The sequence below is a fragment of the Patiria miniata genome, unplaced genomic scaffold (genome assembly GCF_015706575.1).
Source record: "Patiria miniata isolate m_02_andy unplaced genomic scaffold, ASM1570657v1 HiC_scaffold_14, whole genome shotgun sequence".
Classification (NCBI taxonomy): domain Eukaryota; kingdom Metazoa; phylum Echinodermata; class Asteroidea; order Valvatida; family Asterinidae; genus Patiria; species Patiria miniata.
The window spans coordinates 2,908,008-2,925,837 of record NW_024037052.1 but is presented as its reverse complement, the minus strand read 5'-3'; the positions used below and the strand labels follow the sequence as shown (position 1 = coordinate 2,925,837).

General features: G+C 39.5%; 1 protein-coding gene across 3 annotated transcripts in view; it reads left to right on the top strand.

Moving 5' to 3' along the window:
- Positions 1 to 17,682, top strand: part of LOC119721892 (cadherin EGF LAG seven-pass G-type receptor 1-like) — an 85,635-nt gene extending 67,953 nt beyond the window's left edge. Inside the window, exons 21-30 of one of the 3 annotated variants that reach the window (XM_038191833.1) lie at positions 1,382 to 1,550; positions 2,398 to 2,475; positions 3,433 to 3,545; positions 3,779 to 3,888; positions 5,443 to 5,490; positions 9,332 to 9,478; positions 10,744 to 10,791; positions 11,286 to 11,486; positions 12,445 to 12,688; positions 15,095 to 17,682. In XM_038191833.1, coding sequence (XP_038047761.1) covers positions 1,382 to 1,550; positions 2,398 to 2,475; positions 3,433 to 3,545; positions 3,779 to 3,888; positions 5,443 to 5,490; positions 9,332 to 9,478; positions 10,744 to 10,791; positions 11,286 to 11,486; positions 12,445 to 12,688; positions 15,095 to 15,122 — 1,186 coding nt within the window. In that variant the 3' untranslated portion in view covers positions 15,123 to 17,682. Of the gene's footprint in view, positions 1 to 1,381; positions 1,551 to 2,397; positions 2,476 to 3,432; positions 3,546 to 3,778; positions 3,889 to 5,442; positions 5,491 to 9,331; positions 9,479 to 10,743; positions 10,792 to 11,285; positions 11,487 to 12,444; positions 12,689 to 13,413; positions 14,282 to 15,094 lie in introns of those variants that run through there. The other 2 variants (XM_038191834.1, XM_038191836.1) reach the window with 2 other exon arrangements.
- The last annotated feature ends 148 nt before the right edge of the window (positions 17,683 to 17,830 follow it).

The following is a 17,830-nucleotide window of genomic DNA, read 5'->3' as shown; positions in this document are numbered from 1 at the left end:
ATTTGTCCTGCACTCACTGCATGGGAATTATTCAGTGTCATTTTTGTACATTTAAAAAAAACCTGGAAAATAGTGCATAAAGTGACCTAGAAATTTTCCAGACAGTTTCCCACCAAAAACAAAACACTTGTTACCACTCATTACCTATTACATAATTTATTCATAACACCCTTTGAATATGTATGGACCAAGTTGTGAGGATATACACATATGACAAAATTATGGTCAGTAAAATGCCATTTCTTATTTCACCATGTATTTGAAATAACTGGAGTAATTACAAGTACCCTTGTTTGATTTCCCCCGATTCATTGATGTCTACTTGACTCTTTAGGCCTCTATGGTAAGTATAGCAGACATTTTGTCCCACTTGATTGTAATAAGTTTGCATTTGTGTTTGCCAGCCGTCCCGAATGTTTGTGCATAAAACTGCATTTTGAAGGGAAAAGCAGACAAATTACATAAAACACTTTCACTGATGCTTGAAAGTTTCTCCCGCATATCTCAAAAACTAGTCTTCCTTTAAAATTGATTCCTTAAAAAGACACTCCTAAATAACTTTGTAACAAGTGATATTGGCGATGCATGGCACGCTTCCCAAAAAAATGTTGATTTTTTTAAAGTTGTCAAAGTTGTCCGACACGTTTGTTTTTGATAAAAAAAAAAATGTGTAAAGCACCCAGTCTCAAAGTTTCCACAGTTGTGAATGCCAGCCGTTTAAAACTGCATGTACATGTATGAGTATCCAGAACCCGCTTGCTATAAAGAACACAGCCATGTAAATGATGTCTGAAAGCCCCTTCCAAACTGCAGTGTTGAAGACAAAAATAGTACAGCTTTATTTTCTGCATTTGTTGTTGAACCCCAGTTGTTTCCGCTCAAGAGAAATCCTCGATTCGAGTCGCTGTGGTTTCGAATCTTTTTGAGATGCCACGTTAAAAATGATCCCCTTAATGAAACGTATCATTGTGTGCGCCATTGCAAACTGAAAGAGCATGTAGCATGCAGGAATTTCACTTGATCAAGTGCGCAATATTCCTGGGTAACATGAAGTGTGGTAAAGTGACTTGCCCAAGGACGCCAGCATAATTAATCCAATGTGGGATCGAACCCACTTTCTTAAAGACCACCACAAAAATGCAAACTGTTTTCCCATAAAGCATCATCATTACTCCAAGGCCATACATCCTCCAACCCATGAATCCATAGCCTAATCAACCATGTTATAGTCTTGCTAAGAAGAAGAAAGCGTGGTAAAGTGTTCTGCCCAAGAACACAAGCACCGTAATCCTCATGTCTCAGCGCTTGGTGAAATCCAGTGCTGGTCTTCATTTCATGACCCTTAATTCTCATGTCTCCTGCTATGGCTTGTCTGTGATAGGTCGGGGCTTCGCTCAGCAGGCATCCTCCTACCTCTACTAGGCATCACCTGGGTCTTTGGTCTACTCGCTGTCAATCAAGACATGGTGCTCTATCAGTACCTCTTTGCTGCCTTCAACTGCCTGCTGGGATTCTTCATCTTCCTCTTCCATTGTATCCTCAACTCCAAGGTAAGGATGTATTGACTTAGGAACAGTAGATCAGGCTGTGTGACCACTCACGAGAGCTCCAGTGTGCAGCACACACAGTACTCTGTCACTGCTTCAGCTGGTATGGCACGACAAAAGTGGCACATTTTCAATACAGGGCTGGAGTTTCTGATAAGAAAATAGCTTCTAGACTACAGGGTAAGCTAAAAAAAAAATTAAAGATAAGATTCAAAGGTTTGTATGGTGAAGGTAGCAATCACATAAAGGTTTCTGGTAGCAACATGTGACAAATGTCTTTTGTGAGTTGCGAGGTTCTGAAAAAAACCGGGGGGAAAATCAACGTTTTGGACAGTATGCTCTGCCCATCGTCAGGAGACACTGGATGACGGGCAGAGTAATCGTCCGAAACATTGAGTTTGCCCCTGGTTCTTTTCAGAGCCTCACAAACTCACAAAAGACATTTGTCACATGTTGCTACCATATACCTTTATCTTATTGTATGTAAAGACTTTTGCCAACATAAGACAATCAGTCATTTGCAGCGAAAAGGTGTATATTTTCCAAAACGTTTAGAAATTGTACAAGAACACTTTTGTTCTTTGTTACCAATAATAAATGGGAAAACAGAAGTATACAGAGCCATTTTGGACGTGAACTATAGTTAACCATAGTTCGACTAACTTTGCTCCTTCGTTCCTGTCTTTCGAATTTCATCAAAATAAAAAAAATACTGGAAATTACCATAGAAATGTGCTTACTTGGAGGATCAGTTGCTCTTTTATCTGGCTTGGGAAGGGGTCTAGCCAAATCCAGTGAATTGAATGCTCATTAAATGTAAGTCAACAATCTTGCATTGCGTCTTGCCTAGGTACGGAGGGAATGGATGCGTTGCTGCCTGGGGATCCAGGGCAAGAAGGTTCAGTTTGATGAGAGTGTCAATACCTCGGTAAGTTAACGATCACGTGCATCTAACCAAAAATGGCTTATATATATACAGCAAGCTACACAGGGAGGTTTTCCAAACCCTGGCTTTGTCTCTGGTCTTAGCTGCAGTTGTTATAGGTGTCCAATGTAGAGGATTTTGACTCCAATATAGCCATCATACTGTGTAATTTGAGGGAAAGTTCAGAGTAATTCCAATTAATTTGGACATAAGGGCTTTAAAAAACAAAGGGAATACCTGTCACAACCCACATCAGGGTTCAAATTACCTCAAGGTTATATTCAGTAGGAAGAAACTGCCGATTTCAGTTGAACAAAGAAATTTGGCTTGAGGCATATTAAAACTTATAATCCTCTGAGTACTCTAAAAGTGTTTTTTACCATCTGAGTTATCCAGCATTATAGTTCACGGTGTAAACCTCTGGGCCCAATTTCATAGAGCTGCTTAAGCGCAAAATTTGCTTAAGCACGAAAAAACATTGCTTGGTAAAATTAGGTTACCGGCCAAAACTCCAAGTGATGTACATTGTTTGTGACTGGTATTTAGCTGTTGTTTACTTAGCATAACAATTGCACGGAGTTTTAAAATTGGTGGGTAACCTGATTATATTAAGCACGTTTTTTTTGTGCTTAAGCAAATTTTGTACTTAAGCAGCTCTATGAAATTGGCCCCTGTTCAGGCCACCATTCGCATCGATTGTAGTCAGCCTTTACTCTGCTGCAAGGTTTTGCGTGTGTTCCTGCCAGTCATAAATTCCATTTAATGGACTAATGGGGTCTATCCTACACACCGTACTGTGCTGTGCCCCGTGCCATTGTGACACAAATAATGTGCAAAGTGGTTATTGACCGACATAAGTGATGTTGCAGTCATTTAATTACATGATTGTTCTAGTCCTATGAAGTTACAGTATTCAAGACATGATGTAATAATGGTGGTCTTTCTATGTTTATATCTCAGCGCTCAGCGTTGTCGTACAGCAAGACCGATGGTCAGTTCCGTCACCACATCGGCATCTCCACAGGCTCCATTGGCAGCAGTCATGGCAGCCGCAGCACCAAAGCCAGCAACAGGTGGGTTCATTATCAACTTCTTGTGGAACCCTGGTTGTGTCCTTGAGCAGTGCACTTTACCATGATTGCTTGTGTTGAACCTTCTCTGTTCTCACTTCTTTCCAGCATTTTCGTGACCTTTAATCCATTATTTGAAACAGAATGTTGCTTTTCCGAGTGTTTTGATTAAATAAATGTGCGATCCTCTTTTTTTTGAAAGAAAAAAATTAATCCAGTTCATTTTCCTACCTCAGGCCCGAGGGCTATCTACGCAACACGGCCAGTACATCCACAACATCGCCATCCAACCACGAATACGTTCCATCTTACTACAACTACAAACCCAAAGTCACCAATCTCGACGGTAAGTTTCTACATTTCTGAAAACCAAACAAGAAATTCCTCTAATTCTCAAAAGGTCTTCAAAAATGAGACGGTGTCACAAAGTAGGTGCCCATTGGGACAAAAATATTGGGATAATAGGGTTTGCTTTGGGGTGATATGGTATATGCACTGATGGGAAGAGGCTTAGCTTTATTGACTCCGTGCACAAACAAGAAATGGCGCTGTTTGGTCACTTATGAGAGCTCCATTGGGAAGGACGCACTGCGTGTGCGCACTGATTACTTGCATGTAGTATGCGTCGTTAATTCTATTCACAAACTCGTGTGAGCGTCGGGCGCCTTCAGCAATGCGTCTTAGTGATCTTCTGAGTGGTCTCCCCCAACTCTCCCTTTATAACCATTGAGGGGGTGCTTTTGCACGGAGTCTATACACCCTTTGGGTTCATTTTTGCACTCTTTGGAAAATAAAACCTCAGTTTTTGACATCATTGAACATGTACAAACCATAGGTCATATGATAAAATACAGACATTTGGAAGTAGGCCAATACTTACAGATATACTTTTAGATGAAAGATCTCGACAGCTTTTGTTCTGAAAAGAAAAAACAATTAAAAGTCTGGTATCCTTTTTCAAAAGCCAAAGACACTCAGGCAACCTTTGGGTTGAAACAGGGCACCAGACTTGGAGATGAATTTCAATTATGACTTGATTAACATTGAGCTAGTTTTCGCAGAATTTATTGCAAACAGACTGAAGTTATAACCTCGTGTGGAAATGACATTTCTCCAAATCTCTTCATCCCATGATCAATACCACTAACACATTTATTGATTAACGTCTCTATAGTCAATACTCTGTGGTGTCTTTTGGCTTCCATTATTTTGGCTTAAATGTTTAAACAGAGAATCCAGCTGATGCATGTCCGTGCGTGAAATGCTGCAGTGTGTGGAATTTTTGAGAGAATGCCTACCACATGGTTGTGAAAAGTTTGCTTCTCTGTGGACCAATTCATGAAGTCTTTTAAAAAGCACTTTCAACCAATCTTAGCAAACCAAGAAAGTAGTCTCGACCAACAATATTTCAATGCTCCTGTCCTGATAGGTTCTGCATAGAAACAATTATTACAAGAAGTTTTTCTCATCCAAGTGCGCAACAGTTTGTGTGAATGAATTCGTTACTTTGATAATCTTTCATATTAAATTTTCAAATTTTGTAGGAAAAATTAGAGTGTATATAAGTTATCTTATTAATTACCAAAAAAACCTTCTTTCTTTTTTACACTTTCCAACCTTCAGCAATACAATATTTACCTTTAATTTTTTGCTGGACGCAAATGGCCAGTCTATCGTCCTCTAGCTGACCGAGTCACTGAACGACTGATTCACTGACTAGAAGACTGGAGTATAGATCATGTATAAATCAAGTGACACTCATCTAGACATTGTTCTTTATGTCGCATCATTTAAGCCAAGGCCAGTGACAACATAATACTGTTTTTAATGGGACCAACTAATCCATTTCTTCAGTGCATGTATGCATGACGGTCCGTTATTAACCTTATACTACCCACAGATCCTGATAACTTGACTCTACTCAATCCTCAACGAAACAACCTACTAGGTAAGGTTCTCACCCCTGACCCTTAACCCCTGACCCTTAACCCCTGACCCTTGACCCTGTATTGTATCCATGGATGCTTCACGGCTCCAGTTTACATTATAAATCTGTGATTTACAGTCAATAAGCGCTGGTGTTCTGATGCTGTTAATTGAGGTGCCCAGTAAAATAGATTTTTATCGCAGACTAGTAGTTTGTTCCAGTCACCAAATGTCAAACTAATAAATTACACAAAAGGTAGCAAAGTCAATTTTATTTTTCAACTCCTCAATTGAACTAACTCCTTGATATTCTCACCGGGTTGAAAGTGTGTAAAAAATTGTACACCACTGTTAGTTTCTCCTAACTTGCAAACAAATGCTAATTCTCAGAATAACAACATCCACTTTTACCTCACAAACCCAAGCCTGAAGAAGTTTCTTCTTTGATTGTATCATAAATGTACAATCCTCTCCCTGACCCCCAAACTTGTGCTTGGCTGGCAGTTTTAAAGTTGCGTTCCCCGTGCTATTTTCAAGTTTCACCTTTTTCAAACAATTTTTTTTTAAATTGTTGTTCACCTAGCAATATGAAAGTTATTCTCTTTTGAATGAGACATCGACTGAAAAAAAATATGCCCATATTTAGTTATTAAATTAATTAGTTATTTAGTTATTAGAAATTTGAATTATTAGCTGTCAGACAATAATTAGGCTCACTCAGGGAGGGTCGTTTGTGCAATGAAAGTCTTTCAGGGGGTTGCAGATGCCCAAAAGTTTTTCCGTTAAAGCAAAAGTTGAAAATTCATTAGTTGAAAAAAAACCCACCAATTTTTATGAAGAGCACGGGGTACGCAACTGTAACTGTGCAACCAACCGACCAACCAACCAGCAGGCCTCTGATTGCGGCTGTGTGTCATCCAGCACATAGCAAACTAAACCTGATAAGTTATGCATTCCCTTCCTCGGCATCTCTAGAACCTTTATTGCATCCCCTGAATTGAAACCAAAAGTCCTTCCAGAAAGATGCTTTCAGGTATTTTGGTAAAAAGGAATGTCCTTTTTTTTTCCATCGCAAGCAATAATTTATTCGTTATTCATTTATTTTTATGCAAAATTTATATTTGACATATTTTCCTATTTGTAAATTCTGCATGGGTGACTAAACAAAAGCGAGAAAATTGGATTCCACAGTTATTATTCATTTTAATTTTGAGTCAAAGAATTAATTGAATATCCCTATGAAAGGAAATTCATATAAACTCATTTCCTTGACACTAAGACGTTTTCCTTTTTTAATGAATGAGTTTAAAAACAAGCATTATTCCTTTAAAACCAACGTTTCTTGACAAAGCCTGTCCCTATGCACTGCTGGACCTATTTAATATTCCTTAACCTATGCATTTATCCTGAAAGCTCATAGAATGTCTTAAGAAAGTCATCCACATCATTCCTCAGCTTCTAGCCATGAAACATGGGAGTTTTCTCCGTATCAACAGAAGTTTTTTCTCCTGACCTTGTCATATAATATAAATCATAGTCTCCTAATGGATAACCATTGTGCAGTAGTTTGGTATTAGCAATACTTGACCACCATACTAACACTTTTCACCTTCATTCCCTCCACCCCATTGTCACCTCACCATCCACTCACCTATACCTCCATCCACCATTTGCTGCTTGCATTTACGGCTTGCATAGACTGGGATTATGACTTTAGTGGCAGCCATACAGCCACACTGAGCAATAGCTGCAATAATAGTCGTAGTCAGAGTTGTGTTAGCCAGGGCCGGCGGAGTCAGCGAAGCCGGCGCAGCCGTGGTAAGATCAGTGGATGTCTGTGTCTAGTGGATGTCTAGTGGATGTTGTGGAACAGTGTTTATACAGTAGCTGACATTGCTTGTTTTTGCATGCCGTTGCTGATAGTGAAATTGGTTTGTGTTTACTACAAAGGTCAAACCCAAGTTAAGAACAGATTGTAAGATATTCGGTTGCATTATTTGCTTTTTGGTTTAATTTTCCAGAGTATATGTAAGATTTGAAGATTTGGTGTCGGGTCTGAATATTTGAGATAAGATATGAATATTTTGGGTCAGATCTAAAGATTTTAGGACAGATATTAAGTTCTGAGGTCAGATGTTGGGTGGCATTTTTTGCTTTCTGGTTTGATTGTCCGGAATATGAGTGAAATTTGGTCTCAAATCCTAATATTTGGGATCAGATCCAAGGATTTGAGGTCAAATATTGAGATATAGTGTTATCTGAAGATTTGGGGATCATCTGAAAATTTGGAGGTCATATCTGAAGATATGGGGTCAGATCTGAAGAATTTGGGTCAGATGTGATAATTTGCAGTCATATCTGAACATTTGCGGTCAGATCTAACAATTCAGGGGTCACATTTGAAGATGTTGGGACGGATATGAATACGTATTTGAGGACCTGAAGATTTTAGGTCGATTTTTACAGAACATTGAAAATCTGTTTTAACCCTTGGTAAGTCGCCTTTTTTGTGATCATTTATACCGATTTTTTTGTTTGTTTCAGTTTTAAATCTTTTATAGAGCTTTTATCCAACTTGCAAATATTGCATTCTTTCACCTTTTAATACTGCAATATCTTATGACATCATCATCTTTAATGAATGTTGCATGCATTTTCATTAATGTCACTACAGATTTTATTTTGGATCAAGTTTTCCATGTTATTATAAATTTTCTTTTTGCACGCTCTGTTTCGCACAATGTGCTCGTTCCATCCTTAACTCATACAAGTGTTTCATTTGCGATACCTTAATTATGCATGGAGGCATCTTTTGACAGGATTTTATTAACTTAGACTTCAGATATTGTTAGACAAACACTCAGACATTTCCCATCGAATTAAATATTACAATTCATTTTCATTTGCCAATCCATAACTGCTTTCATGAACCTCCGTGTCCATGTGATAACACTTCACAAAATAAGAATTCACTAGAATTTAAAAAGCTGCACTATCCTGTTGGTAAGTGACTGCATCATACACGCACGCCCACCACTGATTACTAGCGCCCACCACTGATTACTAGCGCCCACCACCGATTACTAGCGCCCACCACCGATTACTAGCGCCCACCACCGATTACTAGCGCCCACCACCGATTACTAGCGCCCACCACTGATTACCAGCGCCCACCACTGATTACTAGCGCCCACCACTGATTACCAGCGCCCACCACTGATTACCAGCGCCCACCACTGATTACCAGCGCCCACCACTGATTACCAGCGCCCACCACTGATTACTAGCGCCCACCACTGATTACTAGCGCCCACCACTGATTACTAGCGCCCACCACTGATTACTAGCGCCCACCACTGATTACTAGCGCCCACCACTGATTACTAGCGCCCACCACTGATTACTAGCGCCCACCACTGATTACTAGCGCCCACCACTGATTACTAGCGCCCACCACTGATTACTAGCGCCCACCACTGATTACTAGCGCCCACCACTGATTACTAGCGCCCAACACCGATTACTAGCGCCCACCACCGATTACTAGCGCCCACGTAACTAGCGCCCACCACCGATTACTAGCGCCCACCACCGATTACTAGCGCCCACCACTGATTACTAGCGCCCATTTGCTAAAGACCCAACTTTGCAATCCTTCCGGTTCCATTGGTTCCAATGCTACACCGTGTGCAGTGAGCATGGTTAAGTTGAAATGATGTCACACTTACTAACCGGATATAGTGTGTGTTCACCCCGGCGAACATACAAACAGCCTTGAGTCTCATTTTCTTGAACCTATGCACGTCATGATCAACTGTCTACGAACCGGATTTGGATTCTTGTTTGTGTCTTGTCTCCCACAGATGACCAAGATTCTGATTCGGACAGTGATGCCTCCATCCAGCGTAACCGTGACAGCATGTCATTAGCCTCCTCACATTCCTCAGATGAAGAAGAGGAAGAGGGCGTTGACCTCTGGAAGACCGCTCCTACTAAGGTCAACCTGCCAGGTATGTTTAGCCACGTCCCAATTAGGGACCGTGACCATTCAGCCCTGGTATGAAAAGGGCCCCCCGGTACCTCATCCGGTCCAAAGCCAGTCCGGTCTTCAGCCCAGTCTCGTCTGGTACATGGTCCTGTCTGACGGGAAGTTTTGAAGTCAGTCAGGGGCATCAATTTATTGCCCTTCAGAGAACGTCCAGAGCAGAACAATAGCAGACTTACCGGATTAAAGATAAAATCCTTCCATAACGCCTTAGTAGTTTACGGTCCCATTGTGTGCGAAACCGCATGGCAGGGGTTTTGATCTGTGCCGACGAAAGTGTTCTATTGTTTCGCGCTGAGAGATGAAAGCGGGTTTCCTCTGGGATATATTACATGTTACATATATATTACATGTGTCAATACTTGCAAACAATAGACGCCAGGATAGAGGAGTTCCTGATTAGCAACCGGACCAGCTCCTGGGCCGGTAGCTGGGACGGTACGAGAGGACTTCTTGGGAGGGGACGAGCCTACCGGGGGGCCCTTTTCATACCAGGGATGAATGGTCACGGGCCCTTAGTGGGCTATGACGGGTGTGACCGGATTTTTGTTCTCCATACAAACTGTCTAGGGGACAGAATGTCATAGGAATTAGTGTTTGGCTAGACCCGATATTCTGTTCCCCTTTAAGATATTTTGTCCACTTGAAAATTATTATGTCCCTCCCCCCCCCCCCCCCCCCACCAGTTTTAGGACAAATAAAGGCCATACCTGACTGTTGGTGGAGATTTTACAACTTTTTTATAAATGCATTGCGACTACTTTGTGTCGGATTTTTGTGAATGTGTGGTCATGATTAATTTTGTCGGACAAATAGAAGATAGAAGTCTGGCTTCCACACTTTAAATTTAACATGTACTGCATGGGGAAACAACATCCTGGGGGGAAGAATTCTCTGTTGAGGTAGGAGATGGAATATCCTGGAGGGGGACACTATTTCCTCGGAAAAGATGACTGGGGCCGCAATATCCTGGCCAAAAAAACCCAGGAAAATCTGTCCAGGGGACAGAATATCCTGGGAAAACAGAATGTTCTGGGGGATAGAATGTCCTGGGGGATAAAATCTCCTTGCACACTGGCAATTTTTTGGGGGGGTTGTATGTCACACCGACCCCCTCCACTGTCCCTCTTGTGATACCCGTTTGGCTTTACTCTAACACTGGTGACATCAGAGGATTGGTTTAGAGGACATCCATGTTAAGTACATTTCTGATCACTCTTTCGTTTGTAGATAACATAACATCCCATGGTTTGGGGCCACTGCACAGCACTCCTAAAGGTAGGAATGACAATTCTTTCTTAATTTCTTAAACTGACAAGAAAAATGTGTACCTCTTGATGTAAATAGATGACAGATTTTGATTTGTGAGCAATTCACATCAGTTAAAAGCATTTCTTTTACCTATCGACCCCTTAATCAGGCATGCAACTTTTCCTTGGATCAGCTGATTTCCTCTTTTTTATTTCCCATGGGTGCCATTGAAAATAGAAAAACACTGTACAAAGTCTTGGAAAGATGTGAATTTCCTCTCTTTTTTGTGACTTCCCAGTTGCATGCCTGCTTAATGTGAACTGACGATGAGCTTGCATAACTCATTATGTTTATTCAAGCTCCATCCTAAAAACAAGCGATCTGTTTAAGTATTTGAATACTCTGCTCTTGGAGCAAACAGGAGTTGATTTGCTATCATTCTGTAAGAATCTGCACTTACAAATGCAAGGTAAAGAAAAATGTGGTCAGGAGAGGATTGTATCTTGATTCTTACTCACCAGAAATGACGGTGCTGCCACCAGACAACGCAGACATCAAGCGCAAATGGCCGGGGGAGCCCTACACCGGGGACATGGAGACCATACCAGAGTCCACCCTCCGGGCTGAACTGAAGATCCTAGACCCAAAGTTCCCTCTGGACAATGACCGAGATAACAGCGTGACGGGGAGCGTGACGGGCAGCGTGACAGGCAGCATTGATGGTAAGACTGGGGGTGGGGGATAAGTTGGCAACTGGACGAAGTGCAAGGGCCTCGCGATTTGTGACAATTAGAATGTGCTGGTTTCAATGGGCCAGTTGAACACTGCACATGTACGTACTGCGAAGTAGACCTTGGAAGCCTGTGTACCATGTGATAAAACTGCATTTTGACCAATCACTGCATTGGTGGTCATGCCATTATGGAGCATAACTTTACACAATTCTGCCCAAGTGTAAATATTTACTCATACACAATAAACCACTTTTTCTTGTGCCTGGCAGAAGGGCTGTATTCCCTTAGGTGCGAATGCGTAATCACAAAAATGTTTCCAGCAGAAGGGCATTTGCAGAAAAGTGCCTCCATTTTAATGAAATTTAAGCATTTCCATCAAAAAGTAACACGCGTTTCAAAAAAATTGTATGATTTATAATACATGTTGGAGAAAATTGGATTCACAATATGCATGGGGAACACTGAAGCCTTTTAATGCAATTTTCTTGAAAAGTTGTTTTTGCGTCAAAACGTTCATATGTCCTCCTTTTGGAGGATTTTGGAAGATTTTGGAGGATTGAAGCTGAATTGGAAAAAAGTGTAGGTTGATTTTGGAGAATGCATTGGGTCAAGTTTGTAGGTTGTACCCAGCATTGTTTACAGTCAGCCATGCATGATTGAGCTGCATTATGCTCTATCATCTGAATGAAACTGCCTCAACCCATTAACAGTTTTTGTTGGAGGATTTTGAAGGATTGAGGCAATGGTCACCACTCCACTAAACAAAATTCAAGAAATAACGGATGATTTGTGAGGAATCCAAGTTTTACATGGTGGATGTTATTGAGGATGGTTCCTAGCCAATAGGGCCTAAAGTTAATTGTGACTTTCATCTTTATCCTGTTTTAAAAAAGGATTTCATTTTTAATGTCAAATGTATTGTATTCCTTTTCTTTCTTGGTAATAGGAAGCAACAGGAACCTGATTGTTTCCCACGTGTCGGCCCGGCCAGACATCCTCCCACTGAAGGGGATCATGAAGACGCCAGGCAGCTCTCATAAAGGGTCCTCCCACGGTTCAGGCTCAGGCTCGGGGTCCAACGCCAGCCTGACCAAGATCCCAATGTCAGTCACCACCACGCCTGACAAGTATGGGTCAGGATTGGGTGTCTCATTCCCCCCGGAGCAGAGGAGCCACGACTCCGAATCAGAGTAAGTTCTGTCTTTCAGTCTTTGCTTTCCTTTCCTAAACTTTCTCTTTTCAACCCTTCCTAATATTTTATGATTAATAACAACTGCTCAAATCATTTGAAAAGGATTATGTAAAAGTTGCTCTTTCTCTAAATTTTTTAGTTTCACCATTAACAAAATATTTTGCTTTTTATAGCATTGTACATGTTAGGCAGTGTTGAATGAGACTTCAAATGAACAAAACAAACACCCAAGCTTGGTTATGGAATGAATTCTTATACCAATTTCGAATTGTCATTTGCAGTCCGATAACAATGCAGGTTTTTTTTGGTGTCAGACATGACAAATAACCCAAAATAAACCATTTTTTTTTCTTTTCAGAGGGTTTCAGATGCTCAAAATAGTTTTAAAAAAAAATGTTTTGGGGAGTTCAAATGAAACATGCATTTTCAAATTTCACTCAGAGACTGAAGCCCGGTTCATACTCCATGCGAATGCGAAGCGAATTTGACGTCATGAAACATTCGCTGCGAAATTCGCCCGAGTTGAAATATGTTCAACTTTTATGAATTCGCAGCACGAATACTCGCCGTGACGTCACAAATTCGCGTTCGCTTTCGCTTTCGCGCCGAGTATGAACCGGGCTTAATGGACCCCACTTTTCATTGTGAAAACATTTGAACTTATCTTAACCTTACTTTTTATTAACTTTTTTTTATTGCCTACTATTTTCCCATTTATCGTAGGATCATCTACTAAGCACACTGGACCTCTTCAAGCATTCTACCACTATAAATGTTTCCATTGAAATCAATTGTAGGAATGCATGATTTAGAGATTTCATGGATGGAATTTAAGGGACGACATTTAAAAATGAGGGCTGTAGCTGCATGTCAATAAAAACAATGCCTTATGTCGTGCTCAAAACTTTTGAATAAATAAATGAATAAAATAAAACTGTTTTTGTGAATGCAGACAGATTTCCTCAAAAAGTGGAAACGATAAATAATATAAATGTTTGTGATTTAAAGACCAGTGTTTGTTGTGAATTGTAAAAAGGTGCCGTCATTCGTAAAAAAAAAATCATCTTTCCAAAAGCATTTCTCCAGCGTGTGCAGTATTCTCCTAAAACATTTCTTTCAATCATGCTAGTGAATTCGTGCTAAGTGCAGCTGCAGATTATTTTTTTTATTTGTTTCTTGTCACATTCTGCATGATGTATGATTTGAATCATAATTCCAACTTCCATTTTCATCTAGGTGTGCAACGCATTCAACTGAAGTTTTGATCTCTGGAAAAGTTTTGTTTTACTCTTTGCCCTGTGTTGTTGAAGCTGACAAAACCAGTGCTGTAGTTGAGCCAATCGCAAGTCCGCACGTGTAGTCACAAGTCAACAAAAACTGCATCCAGTCACAAGCTACTCAAATATACTGTGACAAAATTATTCCGTTGTTGTCGTTTGTCCGTTGTGGCTTGGGACCGGACTTGTGATTTACCGGTTCTTATGACCAGACTTGTGATGAGTTCAAGTATAGCACTGGCAAATACAGGCCTGCATTTGTTGTCCATAATAATTTTCGGATTTTATTTGTTTCAAACTTTCAAACTTCAAATTTCAAACTTGATACAGTATGTCCCAAAAAAGTGCCCGTCCGACTATTTTTAAAATAACTACAAAACCACGAAGTAAATTTTGAAAATTTTTGATTGTGGAGACACACCTTATCCTTGGCCTTAACCCCTATGAGTTTCATTTAATTTTCATCACGCCTCACTGCACAATGGTCAATTGATCACAACAACATTTTTGACACTGTGACCAAGTTCCTTGCCTTAATCAATTTCAGTGCTGTGTTATGTGAGATGTGTAAATCCTGCATGCTGTGAAACAAAGGCTGATGTGGTTTGGGATTGGAATCATTTGCCCTTGAACATGAGACTGAGGCCTTGTCATGATGACTGATAGCCAGGCAAATGATTCCAATCACAACCACAGCCCTTTTCACAACATGCAGGATTACACACAGCTTACATGACACAGTAGTGAAATTGATTAAGGCAAGGAACTTGGTCACCGGTTCCAAAAATGTTGTTGTGATCAATTGATAATTGTGCAGTGATGCGTGACTGAAATTAAATGAAACTCATCGGGGTTGAGGCCAAGGCTGAGGAGTATCTGCTCAATCAAACATTTTCAAAATTGACCTCATGATCTTGTAGTTATTTCAGAATAGTCAGACATACACTTTGTGGGGACAGACTGTATAATGCTGTATTCAAAACTCTGCAGAAAGTCTTCATAATTTCATGTATAATTTTCAGTTTTGATTTTGCCATCGCTTTAATGTCTTTTGTTTTCTTTCTTTTTGTGATCCCTCCTCTTCTTCCCCTACTTTTTTCTTTGTTTCCTTTTCTTCTTTTCTACAGTGGGAGCAGCAATGAAACATCAGTATGACGCGCAGTTCATGTTGATGCCGTTGGTTTTTGAAGGAGTATGGTGTGCATGTTGTGTCAAAATATCGTGCCCTTCTGGTTCTTTAAAAAAAAAAAAACTGTACAGCTGCATATGAACGACATACCGTATCAATTTTTTTGTAGATACAGAAAAATAATCTAAACGTGTACATTTTTGTACAATTTCTTTTTCTTCTGTACATTTTTGCTTTTTTTTTTAAAGTGTGTGGTCTTATACCTTAGAAGCTTAAAAGTTTCTTGTGTAGGGCTTGGATTGTTGACATGTATATTTGGACAATGATTTTTAAGTGTGATTTAAATCGTGATGCTCAATTTCTTTTTTAATCTCATGTGGCCATAATGTTGAAAGAAATAGTCCAAAACGGTAACAACATTATTCCTTGATTGGACCACTCGTAAAGAAGCAAAATACTCTTGCTGCTACTTTTGTTTTGGAGTGAATTTTTCAGAATGGTGCTTTGGTTTGTGTTACCCATCATTTTTAAACCAAAGTCTTTTTTTTTGAATAGATTTAGACAATTTTAATAGATTTATTTTCAAAATTGGCCTACCTTGTACAGTCATCTGATATTCTTATCGGTTTTAAAGAAACAGTTTTATCAAGTGATTTTTCTTTTTGACAAAGAATTTGACAAGCACAACATTATGTAATTTAAAAACTGGCCCCGATATTCAGTAAGATAGACCCTTTGCATATAACGTCACAACTGAGGGCTGGTTATTGTTCCTCTGTGATACGCATGAGTTAGACACTCATGTGCTTTCACTGTCACTGAGTTTAAATAACAAAAAGTGCCCACAGTGAGTGGGTGTGCACCGTGCAAGGAGTCTATAGGGTGCATGAGGTGAAGAATACCATTAACCAAAACAACATTCCAAGAAAACCTTACAAAATACTTGTTTGTTTGTTTAAATGGAGTGCACTTTTTGTGATTACTTTTAAGGAAAAGGTGGTTTGTAAACTGTACAAGAAGTGAGATTAGACTTAATATGAATAATTGTTTTATTAATTTTTGTAATTTTTTTTTTTAGGATAGGGACGCCTGTGTTGAACCCCCTGCATCTTCCAAAATACCACAATTGTGGACAATTTTTGCATGGCTTGGAAAATAGTGATATTGCATTGAAACTTCAACAAGACAAGGCATGTCTAGAAAAGCTGGACCCAGAGTGTACACCATTCTAGTCAATCGGTTGAGAATGGCTGCTCACTGGTGAAGTGTTTTCACGCATGTGGCCCACACAGTGGACTGGGTTTAGCCCATTAGTTGGTGTTATGGTGCTAACCTATTTCAAACCTTTGGGCCCAGGTGGGACTTATAGGTAATATACAACATTTGCAAACATTAAAAAAAACAAAAAAAAAACAAGTTACTATGAAATACCTTACTTGACTGTTAGTGGGTAATAGTCTCAAGCATCCTGTGAAATCATGGCACCTGGCGTGCTGTCATTGTTATGAAAAGTAGAGTTTTGTATCAATTTCCAACAATGTTTGGACGACAATTGTTGGAAGGAACTACCTTTTTTCAAATACTGCCCCCGATTTACCAAATTTAGTTAGCTTACATTTTGTTTGCAAAAACGGTTACACATCTGCGGTAGCAAGCCAGCTACTCTGGTTGCCTGACCTGACAATTCCCAGATTTCTAAAAATCGCTGCATTTCGCATGAAGTAGGATCAGGCAACCAGATTACAAGAACAGCATTGTTTTCTTGGTTTGTTCAGCATCTGTGAACACAAAACTTTAACCAGGTCAGTGTAATAATATTGCTGTACAATACTGAACCCCCCACATCCGTCCATTTCTGAAAATGTCAGTGAAGTAAATGTTGTATATTACCTTTTAAGCAAATCTAATTTATATTCGACAGTCAGACGGTCTTTTCCCAACACCATAATATAATAACACATGGTACCGTACAGACAGCTATCAAATTTCCCAAAATTGTGATTTTGGAAGATTTAGGTTGGTTACAATTTCATTTTCTCTTATGATTATACATGTAGAACCCCTTGCCAAAGTTCCTTCTTTTTGTATATGAAAAATAGTACTATTGTGCATTGACTGTTTTAGCACGTATGATTTAGTCTCTGTATATATTGTGTAAATGATTCCTGCAATGCGTGCGCCTTCGCTTTCTGAAATTAAGAGGAAAAAAAGGACAATATTGAATGTATTTATAAGGCTTGGTGATTTGCTTTGAATGATTTTTAAATGATTTTAAGTATTTTTATGGAGACGTTGTAAGCGTTACTGTGTTTGTGAATAATTGTGTTCTCTTACAATGCTAAAAAAATACTTGCATTTTTCCATGATGCATTAAGGGTGAAGGGTGTTTTATGATCCGCTATATTCAGTAGTTTTTGTTTGCCCAATTCAAAAACCAATGTGACTATTTGGTCAGAAAGCCAATAGGCTCTATTGGGTGACATGTATGTGAAAATGTTGTTTTAATGTCGTACTAAAACAGGTATTGTTTTTTTTTTTCAAAATAAAAGGTTGCTTAGTTTAGAAATACCAAATTTGAGAAAATTACATTGTATCTTTACATTCATTAACTTCACAATCGAAACCACCTTATTTTATCCCCGTTTACATGTGGTTGGGTTGTTATTGATTTGCAATAAGTAAAGTATAACTTTAAATGCATAACTGCTCTTCCCAGATTTACACATTACAATTT